At 35.8% G+C, this 21,112-nt stretch overlaps 1 protein-coding gene across 1 annotated transcript in view; it reads left to right on the plus strand.

The window, feature by feature from the left end:
* The window catches only part of LOC150095178 (uncharacterized), a 251,994-nt gene that overhangs the window by 104,711 nt on the left and 126,171 nt on the right, over window positions 1-21,112 (plus strand). Inside the window, exon 3 of the mRNA XM_090411216.1 lies at window positions 4,746-4,794. Coding sequence (XP_090267342.1) covers window positions 4,746-4,794 — 49 coding nt within the window. The remainder of the gene's footprint in view (window positions 1-4,745; window positions 4,795-21,112) is intronic.

Genomic DNA, 21,112 nt, shown 5'->3' on the forward strand with positions numbered 1-21,112 from the left:
TAGAAAATTCTTTTGCCACCAAAAATATTTCTAATTATTTCAAATGAATATTAGTATGTTACCTTTTATTTGAGTGAAATATTATTTAAAAATTGTATTTACTGAATCTAACATGTGGAAAATAAATAAAGTGAAAAATAAAGTATATTTTTTGTTTCTTAATCTTGTTAATGTTAAATTTTTGGTGTTGTTCAAAGGTTCTTCCCAGGTTGAAGAATTGACATCACATGGTTTTCGACAATGTAACTCTCATCTGAATATTTATTCATTTGTGCTCATGGGAATTTGTTACTGTAGAAGAATTGAGGGTTACATTTTTATTTTGTTAAACCAATACATATATTTTTGAGCATTATTTTAACCACGAAATCCTTCGTCATGTTTCCAAAAGCATTTAAAAGTACACGTTATGTTTTCATGTTTAGTGAAACCCAGATCATTTAAATCAAAAACTGGACTGTCTATTAAAATGGTTAATGTTTTTTTTTATTTTTCTCTTCCTTTGGTGAGTAATATTTGATATTTGGATGTTGATTCTATGATCCAATTTCTTAGTTTGTCCAGAGATAGAGAACCAATTTCCCACTTCAGCTGATGGTTATATTTTATTATCCAAGAATTCTGTATTTTAACTCTTTCAGGTAATTCATTCCAACTACAATGTGATTTTATCAACACACATCTTAAAATAATTCCATCAGAAATACCAATTTGTTTAGGAAATAAATTTGAAATCTTATTCAAAAGAAATTGACAATCAATTATATCAATGATAACTGAAACTTCGTATTTTTCTCCCACTGTAGATTTTTCGATTTCTTTTTCCTTCATTCATCTTCTTAAATTACTTCATTGGTACTACAAATAAATAGTTGTTTATTATTATTTCGGTGATTATTAGCTCTAATCTCATATTTAATGTTAACTTTCTTTTTTTTTATAGAATTCCAAACAGTTAGAACTTTACACAAAGAAACTTTCAAAGACTTTTGTCGCTCACCTATTATTTTTACTTTACTGGACACAAAACACTACAACTCAATACAATAGCTGCATTGGATGAAGGACTGCCTTAAGTCCAAAGTCACTCAACTCAATTCTTTTTCCTTATAGTACTGTTTACCTTACCCAACCCTATCCTGACTGTTCCTTCAAAAATGAAAATTCGTGCAGATGACTCACAGACATGATTTTGCATGCTGGTGGATATGATTTTGATGTTTTTATCTTACTTTTTGTGGAGAAAAGCAAAAATTTGTATTTGTGTTATCTGCAGAGTAGAAACCTTTTTTCAATACCAAACTTTTAAGAGTTTAAGTCATGGTTTTGGGTTACCACTGTGCTGTTATCACTGCTTGTTTCATTTAGCAGTTTTTCAAAGTAATTACTCCATACCTCAAGGATATCTTTTTCTCCCGTTTTCATGTCACCTTTATCATCTCTAATTCCTTTTATAGCACTCTTTCCTCCATTCTTAAGCTTCTTCAACAACCTCCAGAATATTTTGCCACCTTCTTGATATTTATTTTCTATATTCTTGCCAAAGTCCTCCCATGACTTTTGTTTAGCTAGTTTTACAGAGTGTTTAGCATTCTTGCATTTGTCTCTATATTCTCTAAGAGCACAAGCTGACTTATTTTACAGGAACTTTTGGTATGCTTTCTTCTTTTCCTTCACTGCCTCTTTAACCTCCTGTGTCCACCAAGGAGTTCTGATTTTTTTATCCTTACAAACAACCTCACCACATGCCTCTCTGGCAGAATCAATCAATGTTTTCTTCAGAGTTTGCCACTGAATCTCCAAGGTTTGATTCCTGTTCTCAAACTCTTTCATTTTTCCTTCAATAATCTTTGTGTATTTTAGTCTACTGCTCACATCTGAGAGCTGCTCAACTTTTATTCGCTTTAAAACTTTCTTACATGTTATTCTTTTCAATATGAAATTCAATTTTATCCTGTTCAAGACTAAATAGTGATCACTTCCAATTTCAATTCCTCTGTACACTCTGGTGTCCTGCACCAGGGAGAAAACATCACTATCAACAATAACATAGTCAATGAGACTTTTCTTATTCCTAGCCTCTTCTCTCCATGTGAATTTGTGCACATTTTTATGTTGGAACATGGTGTTAGTAATAACCAGTCCATGTCCTGAGCAGAAATCCAACAGATATTTGCCATTATTATTAGCTTTGCTCTTTTCTCCAAATTTTCCCAAAATATTTTTGTATGTCTCACAATCATTTCCTACTCTGCTATTTAGATCCCCAACAAGGACCAACTTTTCATTTTTCATTGTGTCAGTTGCTTTTTCTAAAGCCTCAAAAAATTCCTCCACTTCTACCTTAGTAGAACCTTCTGTGGGACCATAGGCACAAATAAGTCTCATTGTCCAGTTCCCCATTCTCATATTTGCCCACATTACTCTACTTGAGACTGACTGCCACTCAAGAAGATTAGCCTCGTATTTTGTGTTGAATACTATGGCTACTCCTTCTTTTCCTTGATTGTCATTGCCTGAATATAACATTTTGTATTTATTGCTCAGAAAGATCTCACCAGTTTTGGTCTTTTTTGTTTCAGTCACCCCTATTATGTCGATCTGGTACTTATCTAATTCCTCAGCTAGCTCCATTTCTTTGCCATTCAGGCTTCTTACGTTGATTGTACCGATCTTTAACTCTGGTGATGTTGAGTTGGGGTTTATTTTCAGATTTGTTCTGGATTTATATATAAAGTTATGGATTTATATATCAAATTCTAATCAGAATAACTGAGTAAAAATTTCACTGCGCAAAAACACAACAACAACAACAACACACATCTTTGTTCATTTAAGTTTACAGTTGCATATTTTATTTTGCTGAAATACTAATTATAAGTATATTCACAGAAGAAAGTTAAAAAAACATATAATTATCTAAACGTATTTCACAATATTCAGTTTACACTTTTTCCAAAGAGTTCAATAAAGAAAATGTTCATTACTCACTGTTTCTCGGATACATTACATCAAAATATTTGGTCATGCAAAAGAGTCTTAAGACGGATACCATAGTAAGCACAGATCCATACGTTTGTTATTGCGTTAGTCTGGAAATGACACCATGCCTCCCCAAACTTTCTGTGTATTCTTTTGTCACCAACTACACAAAAGCAGTTTTTACAAAATGTTCATAAATGTTCGAAAATAAAGAATCTTTATCGAATTGAATAAAATCTTGTAAGTCTAATTTTCCCATTGATGAATTTAGATGATTAGCAATAATGTTTCCATGATATGAATTGCTTGTAATTCAGTTTCCAAAAATAGTAAATGATTATCAATGTCGTATATTTTTGGTGAAAATCTCTCAGCTTCTTCACAACTAATGGAGAAAACTTTACATCTACAAGCTCCTGTATCAATGAGCATTAGTTTCCCATCTTTGCATTTCAGAATATAACAATCACCAAGGTCCAGTTCGTAGTCAACTCTTCTTTGGAAGTAGCCAAGGATATCAAACCACTTCCTGTGTAACGTTTCCCAAAAAACAAAAGTACTGCACAGAAGATTTTACAAGTCAGAGAGGTTGCTCTTGGAATCAACAGAAGCCCTGAAACATACTCAAACCTCAACAAGTATGGCTGTAAAAATCTACCAAAGATTTGTGATACAGTCATCCTAAGACCAAATTAATATCTTTTTCTTTTTTTTAACTTAGATGGCACCTAATTAGGACTTTAGTCTTTGTGTTGCACGCTACAATTACTCATATTAGTCCAACTGTTACACCAGATTGCGGTTATCTTGCTACCATAAAAACTTTGTTTGTATGCTCTGAAGATGCTGGATATAATTCCAGTGAAATATTAGCATTTAAGCTAATAAATAGTTATTTTCTTATCAATCTGTTTTTGCATCTATACCATTAAAATCCAATCAGCATGGTTTAAATATAGTTTACTCTCCTTAAAATTTTCACATATATCAGTTATACTTAGTCTATATTTGGTAGTTTTGTTTCCATCCAGTGGTTTGTCTCCGATCGCTTTCTTTTTAAATTTTATAACGATAAACTTTAGACTGTTTTTCTGCCCACTAGCAACATGATGTGTAGCGTCATTATCAACTTCATTATAGTTGATCTTGATTTCATGTGCAATTTTCTCCTAGTTGCAGTCAGTTGGTGGAGGAGTTGTGGAAACAGAGTTATGGAGCAGGTGCCCTCTCTTGATGAGTCTTTGGAATCCCTCGTGTAATAATAATAATAATAATAATAATATTGTTGTGTTTTCTCTCCGTTGGAATTTGAACAGATCTTGATGTTTTTTCATCATCTGTTTTGCTTTTGCTCTCTCGAGAGGCACACCTACTCTAACAGATGTTCTTAGTTGGAATGACGGCCATCATTCCCACCGACCGCGCTCTTCACATAACTCCAGGCCAGCAGCAATCTTTTTTCTACAGCATGTTTTCCTAAGCAGAAGCAGTCCATGTGAAGCGATGCTATTCAGAATGGGTTCCCATTACAACCTGAAAAGACAGCTTCCCATCTTTCTGATTAGAATCCCAGTGTTCCGCTGGCACTGATACTTCAGTTAAATATGTCCAACGGGAATGGGGCTTAATTTGTGCTGTTAACAAATCACAGTTTTAGAGAGTTACTCAAATCGTTAATATGATATTTTCACAGCAATAATTTGAATTGAATAACAACTAAAATGACAATGATAGTTTTTATTGCAAATCTTTTCTAATTCTAGAGAGGTATCCTACGATGGGGAATTCAGAATCTTCAAGAAGATACCGGAGGTAAGTAACTGAATGGAGAACGCTTCAAATAATTCACAAATATTTTTTCACCGTTGTTTGTCATTTAGGAAAAATTTTAAATATTTTCTGCAAGTTAGGGGATATTTCTATTTATTATTATTATTATTATTATTATTATTATTTTATTCACATAATTGATACACAGTCTAAACAAGATATCATATAAATAAAAATTTGACTGGTGATTCAGAACAATTCAGATTCTGCCCAAGAATCTAAGAAATCTAAGAAAACGTCATAAAATATGGACTGTTCCAAGTAATGCTGTTTTTGTAGGTCATATGGGGACACTTCACTGATTTTTAACTGCTGTAAATAGTTGGACAGCTTCTTTGAAGTTGCATCAAGTGCACCAATAACTATTGGAATGTCTCTGATGTGTTTAAGCCACAGGCGGCCAACTTCGATTGCCAGATCTCGATATTTAGTATTTTTTTCCAGTTCTTTGTTGTTGATGTTGTTATCACTGGGTACTGAAATATCGATAATCCATACCTGTCGATGTTCGATAATTGTGATGTCAGGTGTTCCAAATGTCGATCAGTTTGTATTCTAAAGTTCCAGAGAATTTGTACTGTTTCGTTTTCCAATGCAGTCTCTGTTTTATGCTGCCACCAGTTATCAGAAGTAGGAAAGCTATATTTTTTGCATACATGCCATGAACTATTTTGGCCACTTGATCATGGGGGTATTTAGAGTCAGTTTGAGCTGTTTTGCTACAGGCACTGATTAGATGTTCTACAGTCTCATCTCTCTGATCGGATAATCTGCATTTGCTGTTATTATTGATGTTCAGAATTTTCGTTTTCATTGCATTTGTTTGTAATGCCTGTTCTTGAGCTGCTAGAATAAATATTATTATTTTTTTTATTATTCCTTATCCCTTCCTTATTATTACCCCAAAACAATTCCTTGAAAAACCAGCTATTCTGAAATAGCATCGTTTATTTATGCAACAAGACCTAACCAAATGATTTCAAGATTTATATAATGAAGACATCAGTTCGAGATCTAAAGACTTAGTTTTAATGATATCATAATAATAATAATAATAATAAATAATAAATAATAATTATTATTATTGTTGTTGTTGTTGTTGTTATTGTTGTTGTTATTATTATTATTACACAGAGGGCGCTGTGTAGGCAGGCGGATGCACGTATGCTGTATCACTGCTCCTGGCTTTATAGGTTTAAAGTGTTATTTAACCCATGTTTCCAACTTGAAAGTGCTACTATTTAATTCTACCAGTCACGCTGAAGACAGGGACGTTCAAATTACCAAAATCGGATAAGTAAGATTCAAATTTTCAGTGTTGGAAGTTCATAGAATGTACTGCAGTCACCAGCCAACGAAGAACAAAGGACGTCGCCATTTTAAAAGTCGAACTATAGTCGCTAAAGAGAAGAAAAGCTAAAGGTCACCGGGACAGCGAAGTTCGAGCAAAATGAGCTGTAACAAATGCAATAAGCCATTAAGCGATGAAGGGGACAGGCCGCATTGTTCCGGATGTAACAAAAAACAACACTTTCACTCTTCAGGAATCTCAGAAAGCACGTGGAAAGCAAAAGGAGCCGTGAAACAGACCTAATGGCAATGTCAACAGTGTTCGTGAGAAAACCAAAAACAAAGACCAGATACGAAAGAATAGTAACGACGCACATCAAGGTAAGGCGCTTCCAGATCCTAAAATTATAGATAACTTTGATGCATTTAAACTCATGGTGAAAGACTTATTAAATGCACACATGGAACAAATTATCAAAAAATTCGAGGAGTATGAACATTACATAGAGTTCAATAACGAGACCTCTATAGAAATGTTAGGAACCGTGCGAGAAATAAAGAAGAAATTAACGATAGCGATAGAAACGCAAGAAACACTCCAACGCGAAAATCAAGAATTGCGGAAAGAAGTAAACACACTCGAGTGTCAAATGGAACACATGCTACAAAAAGAAAGAAAAAAAAGAACTTCGAATTGAGGGAATAACGAAAGAAAATACAGAAGACTTAAGCAACATAATGCAACTGATCGGCAGCAAAATTGGAATTCAAATCGCAACCACTGATATCACGTCTATGAACCGAGGCCCCCCAAAAAATAAAGAGAGACCGCCACTAATCATCGCTCGTTTTACCAACAGAAATCTGAGAGACTCCATTCTTACAGCAAGCAAGAAAATAAGACCAACAACAACGATCTTAACTGATAAGAAACTCCCACCATCAATCTATATAACGGAACACTGGACTCCATTCTTCAAAAATCTTCTATACCAAGCAAGGAAGACAAAAACAGAGAAAAACTACAAGTTCCTGTGGACAAACAATTCCCACATATTTTTGAGAATGAATGAAAACACTCGAGTATACATAATTACAAGTGAATCCGACTTACACAGCCTACCAATATAAAACGCTAACTTTTCACATCCTTAAGAATAAGACGAGAACTCATTTAAAAACTATATAATGGAGATCTCAAACATAGGCGAACATATCCAGTTAGAAAACATAAACTTCAAGGTCTTTGACTCTTTGAAGAAATGGTCAGACAACATTTCCACCAACACCAACTTCACAATCATACACACAAACATAAGAAATATACAAAAACACTGGCCTACATTGATAACACAGCTCAATTATACCATGATAAACATAGATGCGCTAATACTGACCGAAGTTGCAATAAACGACACAGAAATTTACGCATACAACATAAATAATTATCAAACCTACGACTTATGCAGACTTAACAAAAGAGGAGGTGGAATTGTGGCATCTATCAAAGAAAAATACAATGAGACAGAAAAACAAACTCACTTCGAACATGCGGAGACACTAATTTTTGAACTCACAAATAGCCACAATAGCATAAAATACACAATAAACACAATATACAGACCCCCAGATAATAATCCACTGAGTTTTCTTCACGAGTTAGAAACATGGCTAAGTGGCATCGAACCCCGTACAACACACAGGCTCATCGTAATAGGAGACATTAACATAAATACTCTTGACCACGCTTCTTCAACCACTAACACATATCTTGATATACTAAGTCAGTACAACATAAACCCTACCATTAACTCCCCAACAAGAGAAGAAATACTCAATAACTCACTAACACAATCATGAATTGATCATATCAAAATACGGGCTCCCATCCATACATATACATCATCAGTAATTAACGTAAAAATTACCGATCACTACTTTGTCTCAATTTCGTTTTATTATGTTTCCAACCCCCCCCCTCCCACCACCACAAAAGTCGACAAAACTCGATCATACTAAAGAGCATTGTCGATAACCAAGTAAAAAATACAGACTGGAATTCCCTACTTAAAATAAACGATCCTGTAACATTATTATTATTATTATTATTATTATTGTTCCGGGAAACTCCAAGGAGTCGACAGACTCATCGAAGAAGGTCCTAACATCATGTCAAGAACAACTATTCAAAATTCACACAGTATATATCATACCTTGCCTTGAACTCATTCACAGTCGTAGCTCCCACAAGAGAACCTGGAAGCTTATTCCACTCATTCACCACTCTCCAAGTAAAAAACCTAGCTCTAACACCCTTGTCAACCACGCTCTTGCCCAGCTTCCAAGCATGGCCCCTAGTCCTCCCACCACCAGTCATATTTTCAAAAATATCTTCTGGATCAATCTTATAAAAACCCTTCAGTAATTTGAATGTCTCAATCATATCACCCCTCCTTTGCCTATCGTCCAATTTCTGCAACCCACAAATCTTCAACCTATTCTCATAAGGTTCATTCCACAGACCTGCTATCATCTTGGTCACTCGTCTCTGGACCCTCTCCACTTCCTCCCCATCACGAAGAAATCCTGGTGCCCATAACTGGGCACAGAAGTCCAGATGGGGTCTTATCAAGGCTCAATACAGAGGAACAACAACTTGTTCGTCTCTGCATGTTAAAGTATTTTTCAGAAGCCAAGTGATTTGGTGAGCTGTTTTAGTTACTTTTGCAATGTGCCTCCTAAACTCCAGCAACACTCCCAAATCCCTGGCGTCATCAATCTCCTGGAGTATGGTTCCACCAATGCGATATACTGCTGCTAGTCTTTTCACCCCAAAGTGCATAACCTTACACTTTGCCACATTAAATTGACATCCATTTTTCCTAGCCCAGTCCTCCAAACTATCCAAATCATTCTGTAAAATTTTGACATCCTGTGCACTCACAATTGCTCTACCCAGCTTTGCATCATCAGCAAACAAGTGAACACTTCCTTTCAAATCCTTTCCAATATCATTGATGAACAAATTGAAAAGCAGTGGTCCAAGAACAGAGGCCCTGCAGCAATCCACTAGTCACAAGACGTCTTTTTGACTTCACTCCTGAATAAACCACTCTCTGATATCTCTCCTTCAACCACCCTCCTATCCATCTCACCAACCCTATATCTATCCCCATCTGCTCCAGTTTACTGATTAGGGTTCTATGTGGTATCCTATTAGAAGCCTTGGCAAGGTCCAGTAGAATCACTGTAAACCCATTACCCCTATCCAGTTCAGCCGTCACAGTGTTATAAAACTTGAGCAAGTTACTGAGGCATGATCTACCCTTCACAAAACCATGTTGTCCCCCATACAATATCCCATTTTCATCTATCCAATCCTGTATTCTTTTCTTGACTAATTTCTCTAAGACCTTGACAATGATTCCTGATATGCTAATCGGTCGGTAATTTAAAACAGCAGTGTTGGAACTATCTTTATGCAGTGGAACTATTTTCCCCTCTTTCCACCCGCTCGGGACTAACCCAGACCCGAGACTCAAATTAAACAAAATGGTCAAGGGTACTGACAATTCTTTAGCTGCTTCTCGAGCTGGTATACAACACGAGCTGGTATACCATCCAATCCCACAGATATATTGACATTGAAGTTGTGCAATAGACTACTTACCTCCACTTCATTCACCACAATTCCCGTATAATCTACTGGTTTATTCGTTTCTGCAATGTTTTTTGCAAGAATATATCACCACCTGGATGATATATTCTTGCAAAGTGCTCACTCAGTAACTCAACTATCTCAACTGATTCGGTTACCTCCCTACCCTCGGCATTCTTTAAAATCATTCTGCCATGTACATTTTTCCTTTTACTTGCTACATATCTAAAAAACTCTTTAGGATTCTCTTTAGCCTGCATGGCCAATGTTCGTTCGTAATCCTTTTTTGCTTTTCTTACCACACTCGTCACCCTTCTGGCCTGTGCTTTATACCGTTTATGTGCCTGCCGGTCACCTTTCTCCTTAAATTCCCTCCATAGTTGTTTCTTTTTTTGCAACTCAAGCTTAATGGTGTTATTCATCCATTTAACCCCTACTTGATTTATTATTCGGACTCTAGGTATACAGTCAGCCAATGCTTCGTGCAAGCACTTCTTAACTACCTCACATGCACTATCATCTTCTAGTCCTTGCAGTTGTACATGCCATGGCACTGAACCAATCAAACTCCTAAGTGTGTCATACTTTCCAGCCCGATAATTCCACATGTACCCTGTCTTAATTGAAAATTCTACACCTATAGCCACCTCCCAAGTTAAGATCCTATGATCACTCTCACCGATTGGTGGCAATGTGGTCATATTTGTTACAGCCAAATCCTCAGATGTAATTACTAGGTCAAGCACTCTCTGACCCCTAGTATTTTCCATTACATGCTGTCGTAGATAGTTATCCCTTAAGAACCGCATAAAATCCAGTTCCTTCCTTCCGTGTGTCCTCTCCTCACTCCAATCAATGCGACCATAGTTGAAATCTCCCATAATAATCACCCTCCTTCCACTCATTTCTTCTATTTGCTTGTGCATACTGTCACCACCATCTTTTCCATCACCTGGTCTATAGCAGCACCCAATTGTATATTTAGTTCTGCTAGCCACGATCTCACACCAAATGGACTCAAATGTGCTCTTTTCTCTATCCTGCAATTCAACTTCTATTCTCCTTGGCTGCAGCTCATCAGCTATCATCAATACTCCTCCCCCCATTTTATTCTCTCTGTCCTTCCTGAACACACTATACCCATCACATTCAATCCCACTAGCAATATCATCTACAGTCAGCCATGTTTCACTAACACCAATAACCTGTTGTCTGGAAGTGCCAACCATGGCCAAAAATTCTTCCTTCTTTTTCCTAATACTCCTAGTATTAGTGTACATGAATTTAAGACCCCCATTAGCCCCAACCCTACCTTGATGCCTTATATTAACTATCCCACTCTGATTTGTTGTCCTTATTTGCTCGGGCATATTATATTCATTCTTACATTCAACTGCCTCCATAAGGACTGTATATCTACTCCCCCCACCTTAACAAATCTAGTTTCCCTGAATTTGCACATCCACTACATTCAGCAACACTTTCTCAAGTCTTCTTACACCGTAACCATTCAAATGCAAGCCATCCATCTTATACAGATCCTTTCGCCCATCGAACTCACTCCACACGTCCACAAATTCCACACCACTCGCCATACATAACCCACGCATAAAGTCATTCGCAATTATTGCCCTCCTTTTAAACATTTCACTGTCATACCGTGGCAAAAGACTAATCATTCTAACTCTCTCACTCTTTTCTTTTGCTACCTCAAACAATTCATTCAGGTCTTCTATCATTTCCATTTTATCTCCTTTCAAATCATTCGTACCTACCACAACTATCATTTCTTTCACCCTTTCCTTTTGCTCTCTAATAGACTCAGTTACGTCCTTTATGGTCGCACCAGGTTGGTGCGATTTTGTCAAATCCTCTACTAACACACCTCGTACTAACGAGTCTCCATACAGCACTCTATCCTTCATTTTGTTCATTTTCACATTCATACGTCTATTTTTCCTATCATGCCTTTTATTATTGGCTGGTTCATTCAGTCAACATTTGCTCATATGCTCTAGCTGCTGTTTTGCCCTTTGTATCGCACCATTCAACAACGCGATCTCACTTAATGCATCTATCTCATCTTTTTTATTCTCTGTAAAACCATTAATACTATCATTCACACTCTCACAATTCTCATGTACAACCTTGCCATTTCTTGCCATATCCCTATTTTCTTCATTCTGAAGTTTTCCAAAAATATCACACTCACGATCCGAAATACACTTCAATTCCTCATTCTTCCTACATTTTCTACACACATTCAATCCTTTATTATCATCTAACCACACTCCGACCGCACTCAGTAAAGCGTACATTTCACAGCTAGTAAACTGACTCATTTCTTTTATACTATCGTTCTATGATAAAGATGGCGAACCATCATTACTGGCCGCCATTTTCCTTCGCACAGGTGCCATACTTATTTTCAACGTGTTTTATTAAATTATACGTTATAACACACCAAAACACACAAACAGACGCACTAAAATACGCAAGGCAAACAAAACTACACAATATTAAGTAATTTTTATCGATGATAACTGAAAATAATACTTATCTTATCTTGCACGAACATTACACATTACGAATTCATCTAGCGGCGACTTCCCGACATAGATTATGTTATAAAACACTTTAATACACTAACCACGCTAATAAAACTCCAATAATATACCAAAATTACACAATTAGGTCCATTACATTAAATCCAAAACATCAATAAGTCAAAATATATCACAAATCTCTCAGGATCTCTCCGACAGCACGTCCTTTCACCAGCTAGCCTCGACACCAGTAACATTATACGAAAATTTTCAACTAAACTTCACAGAAATATACAAAAAAGCAACAAAACCTACACAAACGAAGCGACAGACAGACCACAATCCATGGATAAATGACGACATACTAAATACTATTACTGAAAAAAAAAATCTATGGAAAAAACTTAAAAAGTCACCCAGTAACACACATTTACAAACCTTATACAAAAACACAAGAAATAAAATAACAACAAAAATTCGTAGGGCAAAAAGACGCTACTACTTCCAAAAATTCATGGAATATAACAACAACAACATTAAGCAAACATGGGCTACACTCAACGAATTAGTAACCCGAAAAAAGAAACCTTCACCACAAGATTTTATTGCAAAAAGCTTCGGTCAGGACACAAACCAAGAGGAACTATCAGACTCATTCAACCATGCTTTCACAAACAACATCACACAACTCAAAAAAGACAAACTACCAACGATCAACAAAAAACTACCGACACAAAGCCGGTAGTTTTTTGTATTTTCCACCCATAACAAAACAGGAACTGAAAGAAGCAATCCTACAACTAAAACCAAAGACCACTCAAGGAATAGACAAAATAAGACTCATAGACAAATGGAGAAAAGACACAGCCTTTTCTGGGAATTCTTCTGAGGTCTCTCTATTTATTCTCAAAGATGCAGTCTGTTCCCAGTAAAGATTAGTTAATAGCCTAATGTCTTTTCCATCCATGCCTATTTTTGAAAGAATTTCAATTAATTGTTCATTTTGGACATTGTTGGATGCCTTTTTGTAATCTATGAAGCAGAGGTACACATCTTTTTTTTGTTTTTCTAGATATCTTTCTATGATGGTTCTGACGTTGAAAATACCTTCTGTTGTACCTACATTTTCCTTGAAGCCACTTTGTGTATCATTTATTCCTATGTTTATTTTTCTTTTATTTCTTTCAAGAATAACGTATAGGAGAACTTTTGATACTTGACTGATGAGGCTGATTGTCCTGAACTCTTCACATCTTGTAGGTTTTTTTTTTTTTTTTTTTGAGAATTGGAATGAAAAAATTGAGTGATTAATATCTTTGGGTAGAAATCCAGTCTCGTATATTTTATTGCATACTTTTGTTAGAAATTTCAGTCCTCCTTCATCGAGAGCCCTCAACCATTCTGCCAAGATGTTATCTATTCCTGCAGCATTATGGGGTTTTAGTTTTCTGACGGCATTTTCAACTTCACAGAGTAAAATGGATGGTCCTTCTAAATCAGTCTGTTCAGGAATATCATTTCTTTGTTATTCATATAATTTCCTTGTGTATTCAATCCATCTTTCGATGATTTCTTTTTTATCCATTAGAATATTGTCTCTTGAGTCTCTAATGACACTTGCATGGTTCGCTGTATTTGTCCTGCTTGTCATTTCTCTGATCTTTTCATGCATTTCTCTGCTTCTGTGTTTTCTATCAAGGTTTTCTATATCTGTACATTTATATTTAATCCATTCCTCTTTGGCTTTCCTGCATTCTTTTTTATTTCTTTATTCATGCTTTTATATTCAGGTTTGTTCTTTAACTTTTTTCTTTGTTCCATCAACGTCAGTATTTTTTAATTCATCCAAGGTTTATTCCTTTTCCTTTTTAATTGTGGGCGCGTATTTTTGGCTGCTTCATTGATGCAATTCTTGAATGTTTGCCAGTTCATGTTAATTTCATCAATTGGTGTTCTATTTTCTATGTGAGTTGTGGTGCCAGACTTGTTAAGGGATTTTGTGAATTCTTTTATAAAACAGTCTTTAACTTCTCGGTTGTTAAGTGAGTCTGAATTATAAGCTTCTCTTATGAATGGTTGGCTTGGTATCTTAAGTTTGATTTTGATTTTTGCAATAACTGGGTTGTGGTCCGATCCTATGTCTGCTCCAGGATAGGTTTTTGTTTGTGTTATTGCATTTCGGAATCTTTTGCTTATTATTATTATATAGTCAATTTGGTTTCTATAGATATCCCCATGGCTTTTCCAGGGCTGTATAGTCTTCTGGGAGGATTTTTAAACAGTGTATTGGCAATTATTAGGTCATTGGTTTCACAGAATTGAATTAATCTTTTATCTCTTTCATTTCTGATTCCACGCCCTTGGTTTCCCATGCAAAATGAGATTTTTTCTGAGCCCACTTTTGCATTGAGGTCGCCCGTCATTATAATAACATCAACTGACTTAGCACTGGAGATTGCAGTTTGGATATCTTCATAAAATTGTTCCAACTCTTTATCTGGGCGATCTTGGGTTGGCGCATATGCTTGGATAACATACAGGTTGAATGGTTGTGCAGTTATTTTGGCTGTTATGATTCTGTCATTTATGGGCCAATATACATGTAGAGATTTTGCAATTCTAGTACTTAGGACAAACGCTACTCTATTAAGGTGTAAGTCACTGCCAGTGTAGATCATAATGTGATTTTTTCTTATTATTATGCCTGTATCTGTCCATCTCACTTCACTGATACCTGCAATATCGGCCTTCATCACTTCTAATTCCTGGAGTAGGTTATCTAATTTGCCTGCCTCGTAGAGTGTTCTGACGTTCCATGTTACTATTTTCAAGAGATTGCTCCTGGTTTTCAGACAAGGGACATCTGAGAATATCCTCCCTGGAGGGTTTTGGATATTATCTTCAAACACTACCTTAGTAGTTCTTGTCTTACAATTCCCGGTTTCAAGCTCGTCTTCCCTGTAGCTATACGTGCTGATGGTTGCAGGGGTCTCAACCACATCTCTAACTTCATATTGTGACATGGTGTGTTTCATGGTTGACAATGGATAAATACGTGGTGAGGCTCCGATCTCTTCCACGACGGCTGGCCACAAGTCCCTTAGATGTCAGGAGTGTGCCTTCGATGTGCCGCACATCTTGCTGTCATGACCTTGATCAGTCAGTGTTGATTCTTCTGCCATCTTGGCCATTCCAGACTTCGCGCACAAAGGGTGACATAGCAATAATAATAATCAATAAACCAAATCATTAAATATGATGTAAAAAAGAATATAATATCTGATTTTAATAATTAGAATTCAGAACGAATGGATTATTAATAATGTTCAGCATGTAGACGACAGGAATATCGATAGAGATAAATCTGATACCTTTCCGGATAGAGGGCGCATAGCGAACGCTAGCGTGCTGTTTCTGCTCCTGTCCCATGCTTAAATGTAAGAAATCGCCTTATTATAACTATTTTTAAAACGTGCTCAGCTGAAACGTCATCTAAAAAACATTAATCATCGAAATCGAACGAGTGGTTCCTGAAAATCTAGTTTGTCAAAAATTCCTATAGCCACGTTCTTCAGGCTGCACCAGAAGAGCTGCAGTCACTGTAGACCCTACGTGCTACGACGACTGCCAACTTTACATGAATGGTACCAAGCAAATAATCTTCCCTCCAGGTCACCAGCCAAGTTATGTCTGCAGCCAAGATAAGATAGGCAAAAGCGACTTACTGCAATGTTCTTTGGAATGTTCGTGAATATTATCATCATGCACGTGTAGGCACTGCGGAGTCTAATTTCAAAAAATGTCGAAGGACAAGAAATTAAAATGGAAATGCCAGGGTTGTGTTAATGCTTCTCCCAAAAATGACATCGAAGCTACTAGCAGACTAAAGACTATCAGCGACGGATCAACTGAAGCATGAAATAAAGATGACGGGGAAACGAACATGAGAGTTTTTCTAAGAAACTTCGAGGGTCAGATATTAGAACTAAACGGCATCAAAGTAGAAATTAAAGACGATAACTCCGCGATAAGAAGGCAATTAGAAGAATTATTTAAAGTTGAAATAAACGATTTGAAGTATTCGCTGGAATACAACTTTGCATGTATTCATGATTTAAAGAAGAAAGCCGAATGCAATGAAAAACTAATCAAGGAGTTGTGCACTAAAATAGCAGAACTAACAAATCGAAATAAAATACTCAAAACTCAAATCAATGAAGTTAAATGCGAATTTAATGAAATTCAACAGTGCTCCAGGTGGAACAATATCGAAATAAAGTTTACCAAAAGCTCGTAATGAAAATATGCATACATTAACTAAAATATTGGTGACTCTGCTTGGAATTAAAAGGGAGGACATCCTACACGCCCACGGAATACCCACCAGCAGAAAAACAGACATCAAGCCAGTTGTTATCCAATTAGTGAGCAAGAATATTAAAAGTAAATGGATGACGGAGGTAAGACAACTCAACAAGATTTACAACCCAACAATTTGATGAACAGTTAAAAGCGGTGCCCGTCTACAGAAACGATCACTTGACCAATCTCAATAAGCAAATCTTTTATGAAGCGAAACTAAAGAAAGCAAGGGGTGCAATCAAGTATGTATGGGTAAGAGATGGTAAACTATTCATGAGAAAGAACGCCCAACACAAAAGCGATACGGATAGAAACACCGGACGACCTCAATAAACACAGTCAAAGAAGGGAGCAAATCTAAATGACACAATTTTATGAATAACTGGAACAATGAAGACCTAAATGGACTTAAGAGAGCGCATGAATAACTTAGATCTTGGTGCAACTGTCAGCTGTAAAAAGTTATATGATCTAACCTCCGTAAAAAAGTTTTTTTTTTTGATACTACTTCAAATTCATCCAAGAACGCCAACTTATATCATGTAAACATTAGATCGTTAAGGTCAAATTCCGATAATTTAATGTTACTTTCACAGAAATCGAAATATATGAAGATGTACTAGATTTAATTGAAATATGGATCAAGCAACTTGAAACTGATCGTTATTCTCTCGTTAATTACGACACGTATTATGACCGTCGTGATTATAATCGTTCAGGCGATTAATTTTGTACGCTAGGAAAAATACTTTTCATTTTCATAAATTGGAATCAAATACGCACAGTGCTGGAACTGTGATGATTTATGATACTAGTATATAGCCCGTACACGATATCATATGGTGTAGAGCAAATATAAATATATTTGCTACACACCGTGCACATGATGACCGAGTTGATATCTTTCTATCAGAGCTAAATAATGTCCTAAAGGCCTCATACTAGTGGGGAACATTAATTAGGACTCATATAAGAATAATAGCAACGTTGAAGAATATGAAAATATATTATCTACACATGGGTTTCTTGCACAAGTCGATGCCAATACGAGAGAAGCGAACAACTCAGTAAGTGAATTCATAAGAAACAAAATGGCCTGTGAGGTATGCTCTGCAATCTATTTTAGCCAAATAAAAGATCCTCATTCTATACTGTTGCATCTATCATTACCTAACAGTGTTGACATGATCTGGGCGGGTTATCAGAAATCTCTCGAAACTGGCACCAATTATAATAAATTTGAGAATTACATAAAAAATTATGAACTGTCTCAAAACGATATATTAGATTCACATCAGTTATTATGAGGAATGTTTCAAAGTGATTAAATATGCTCACATAATACCACAAAAGAGTTATTATTAAAAAGGATGTTCCCGAACATGCTGGATAAGAGATGAACCAAAAAATATACGGAAAAAAGAAAAGCTCGATGATTATTATTAGCGCAGGAAGAATCCTTACAATTTAGTGTTTGAACATTAAAATAAAATATTTTATAAACACTTAAAGGAAAAAATAGAGCAGGCAAAAGAGCTTATTATGTCCTATCGAAATTTCTTTCTTGTCTGAATGACAAAAGTAAAGAAGGGGGGTTGGTTAACATGATAATTGGCAATACGAAGCAACAACACGTGAATTCTCAGAGGGAGTGAGGATCAATTACACAAGTAATTTATCCTCTGAAATAATTTATCCTCTCCCAGAGAGGATAAATTACTTGAGTCGTCTTCCGTGGATTAAGAATCCAAGTAGCTAACGCAGTAAATGAAGAAGAGGTAAAGAGTGTAGTAATCGGATTAAAAAAGGGTAAAAATCTGGGATGTGAACATTTAAATGTCGAAAATCTAAATATTATCCTTAAACATAAGTTAAAGTTCTTTACACGTATCCTTAATAAATCTCTTGAACGCGGAAAATTTGTAGAACACTCCAAAGGGATTGCTTCAGTTATTTAAAGGAGGTGGCAGAGATGGAATCAGATGTTACAGCCCAATGTCGATACTATGCACAATCACGAAGTTTATGGAAATCGGAAAGAAAACAAATTGAATAGTTCTCTTTTATTATTTCGTTTCATTTTATTGAGTTATTATTACACTACATTATCATTTGCATATCATTCATTTAATTTTTTTCCAAAATGAAAAATTTTAAAACAATGACTTCCTGTGTTAACCGAAAAGCATGAGCTCACCCGCGTTACGAGAAGGATAACAATTGCACGGCATAAATAGACCACAAAACATTGACAATATATTTAGATAATAATATGCACATGTGTGTGTGTACTACTCATATGTACACGTGAATAAGAACAATGCCGTTCAGTAATTACTTGAATATTTTGTATTGGTTAATTTCTTTTCGTATAAATTCGTTAATTTCTTTTTATTATTTTTATGGCTATATAGCCTACTTTCGTTTAGAAGTGCTCCTTTTTCGCAATCTCAATGGCTTTTACTCAAATCTTAGGGCAATAATAATGTGTTATTAAAACATATGTGTTATAAATGTGTGATTTCAAATCGGAATTACCCAGCACAACTAATAAATTATGCCAACAAAACAGCAAAATCCCGTAAAAACAATCCAACAACCAAAACAGACTTTCCAACACCAAACATTATCAAACTGCCACACATCCAGAACACATACAAAGCCTACAAATACATTTTAAACACACCGACTATACGTTGATGCTCACCACAAACCAAAAATTGGCAACACTTCTAAAACCTACAAAATCTCCCACACACACAAAATATTATTATAACACCACAACGTTGTTTACAAATTTCGTTGCCAAAAAGACTGTGATTTCACCTACACAGGTTCGACTATCAGGTCTTTATGGGCAAGATTTCAAGAACACTTCTGTGACTGTAACATCCCTATTCCAGAACATTTAAACGATAAAAAAAAAGAAACAACAAAAAGATAAACATAATACAAAGTACAGGGAAATCAGAAATAGCAGTCCATGCCCTTGAACAGAAACGCATCCCGCAAATCGATAAGCCCTTAATAATAGACGGACAAGACAACGAAGCAATGCTTTGAATGTCGGAAACGATAGCCATACAATGTGACGAAAACTTAATCAACGTCCACCGACCCCCTACCTAATCTCCGAGTGTTGGAAGCCTCATAACATAAAAATTAGGACACCAAGCCGACATGACATAGCGTCCACTTCCCTCATGGGTTCCGAAGTCGACGCACGGTCGAAACGGCTCACTCCCCGTTACTCTCACCCATGACCTTTTCCAATAAATCCTTCCTCTTCCCCCCCAAAAAATAGTTTATATTTTTTCAGATCCTTCTCTTTTCCGCTCCTCCCAAACCGCTCTCTGCCCACCCTTAATAATAATATTATTATACATATAAAAAACCCGAGATTTTTTAAATAATTCCCCCCACATTGCTTTACCCCCCACTTTTCCCAAACCCCCTTCCTTTAACAGCAGATGAATGCATATCGCTGGGACAAGGACACAGCCAACAACATCCAAAAAGATGTCCGAATTTTCCTCCTATATTATTCTTCATATATCGGTTTTTATGAAACGTCAGTAATGCCCTAAGATTTGAGCAAAAAGCCAATGACATTGAGAAAAAGGGGTACTCCTAAAAGAAAGTAGGCTATATAGCATAAAAATAATAGTTTACAGGTAATTCGTACAATGCGGTACTTATACAACGCGGTTTCGATATAATACACTTTACAAATTGTAGTAACCCTTTATCTTTTCATATATTTTTCACACAGCCACTTAAAATCAAATTTTATCTTCGTTAAATTTGCATCTGCCAGAATCGCGCATGTAATTATAAGTAGCGGATTTATTTTAGGGGAAATAGTCTTTAGCGCGCATCTAGTCAATTGTTTACCGTATAAAGTTCATTGTTGAAAGTTTTCTGCCAGGAAAGCGCATTAGAAATCATAAGTTTGTTAATCTCAAGGTGAGCACTTCATTTTCTGGTGAGTTACATACAATATGTAATGTTTTTTTTTTATATAAAAAAAAATATTTTTATAGTAATGGCTACTTAGGGGGCTATTGTGATATGGTTGAAAACGAAATTAGTGAATTAATTGATGGAGAAATAGATTTAAATGAGGAGAAACTGGTACAACTAATAGATGACGACGAACCAAATAGCGGGAAAAGTTCTGCCGAAGATTCTGATTGTGATGAATCGTTTAAAGAATTCAGTTGAAAGAAATTAGCAGAAGGATTTGACTTGGAAAGAAAGTCAGGAAGTTATTTCATGGATAACGCGATTTATATAACGCGTTTCTATGGAACCTAACATCCGCGTTATACGAGGATTACTGTACTTAGAGAAGTAAAATGGGAATTTTCCCAGAAATAATACCTTGGTTAATTTCCTTTTATACAATTATTGTAAATAAGTTTTCAATATTCTTATAACATTT

This window comes from Typopeltis vanoorti, chromosome 21, assembly GCF_054136105.1.
Source record: "Typopeltis vanoorti isolate ZY-2024b chromosome 21, IOZ_Tvanoo_1.0, whole genome shotgun sequence".
NCBI classification, from domain to species: domain Eukaryota; kingdom Metazoa; phylum Arthropoda; class Arachnida; order Uropygi; family Thelyphonidae; genus Typopeltis; species Typopeltis vanoorti.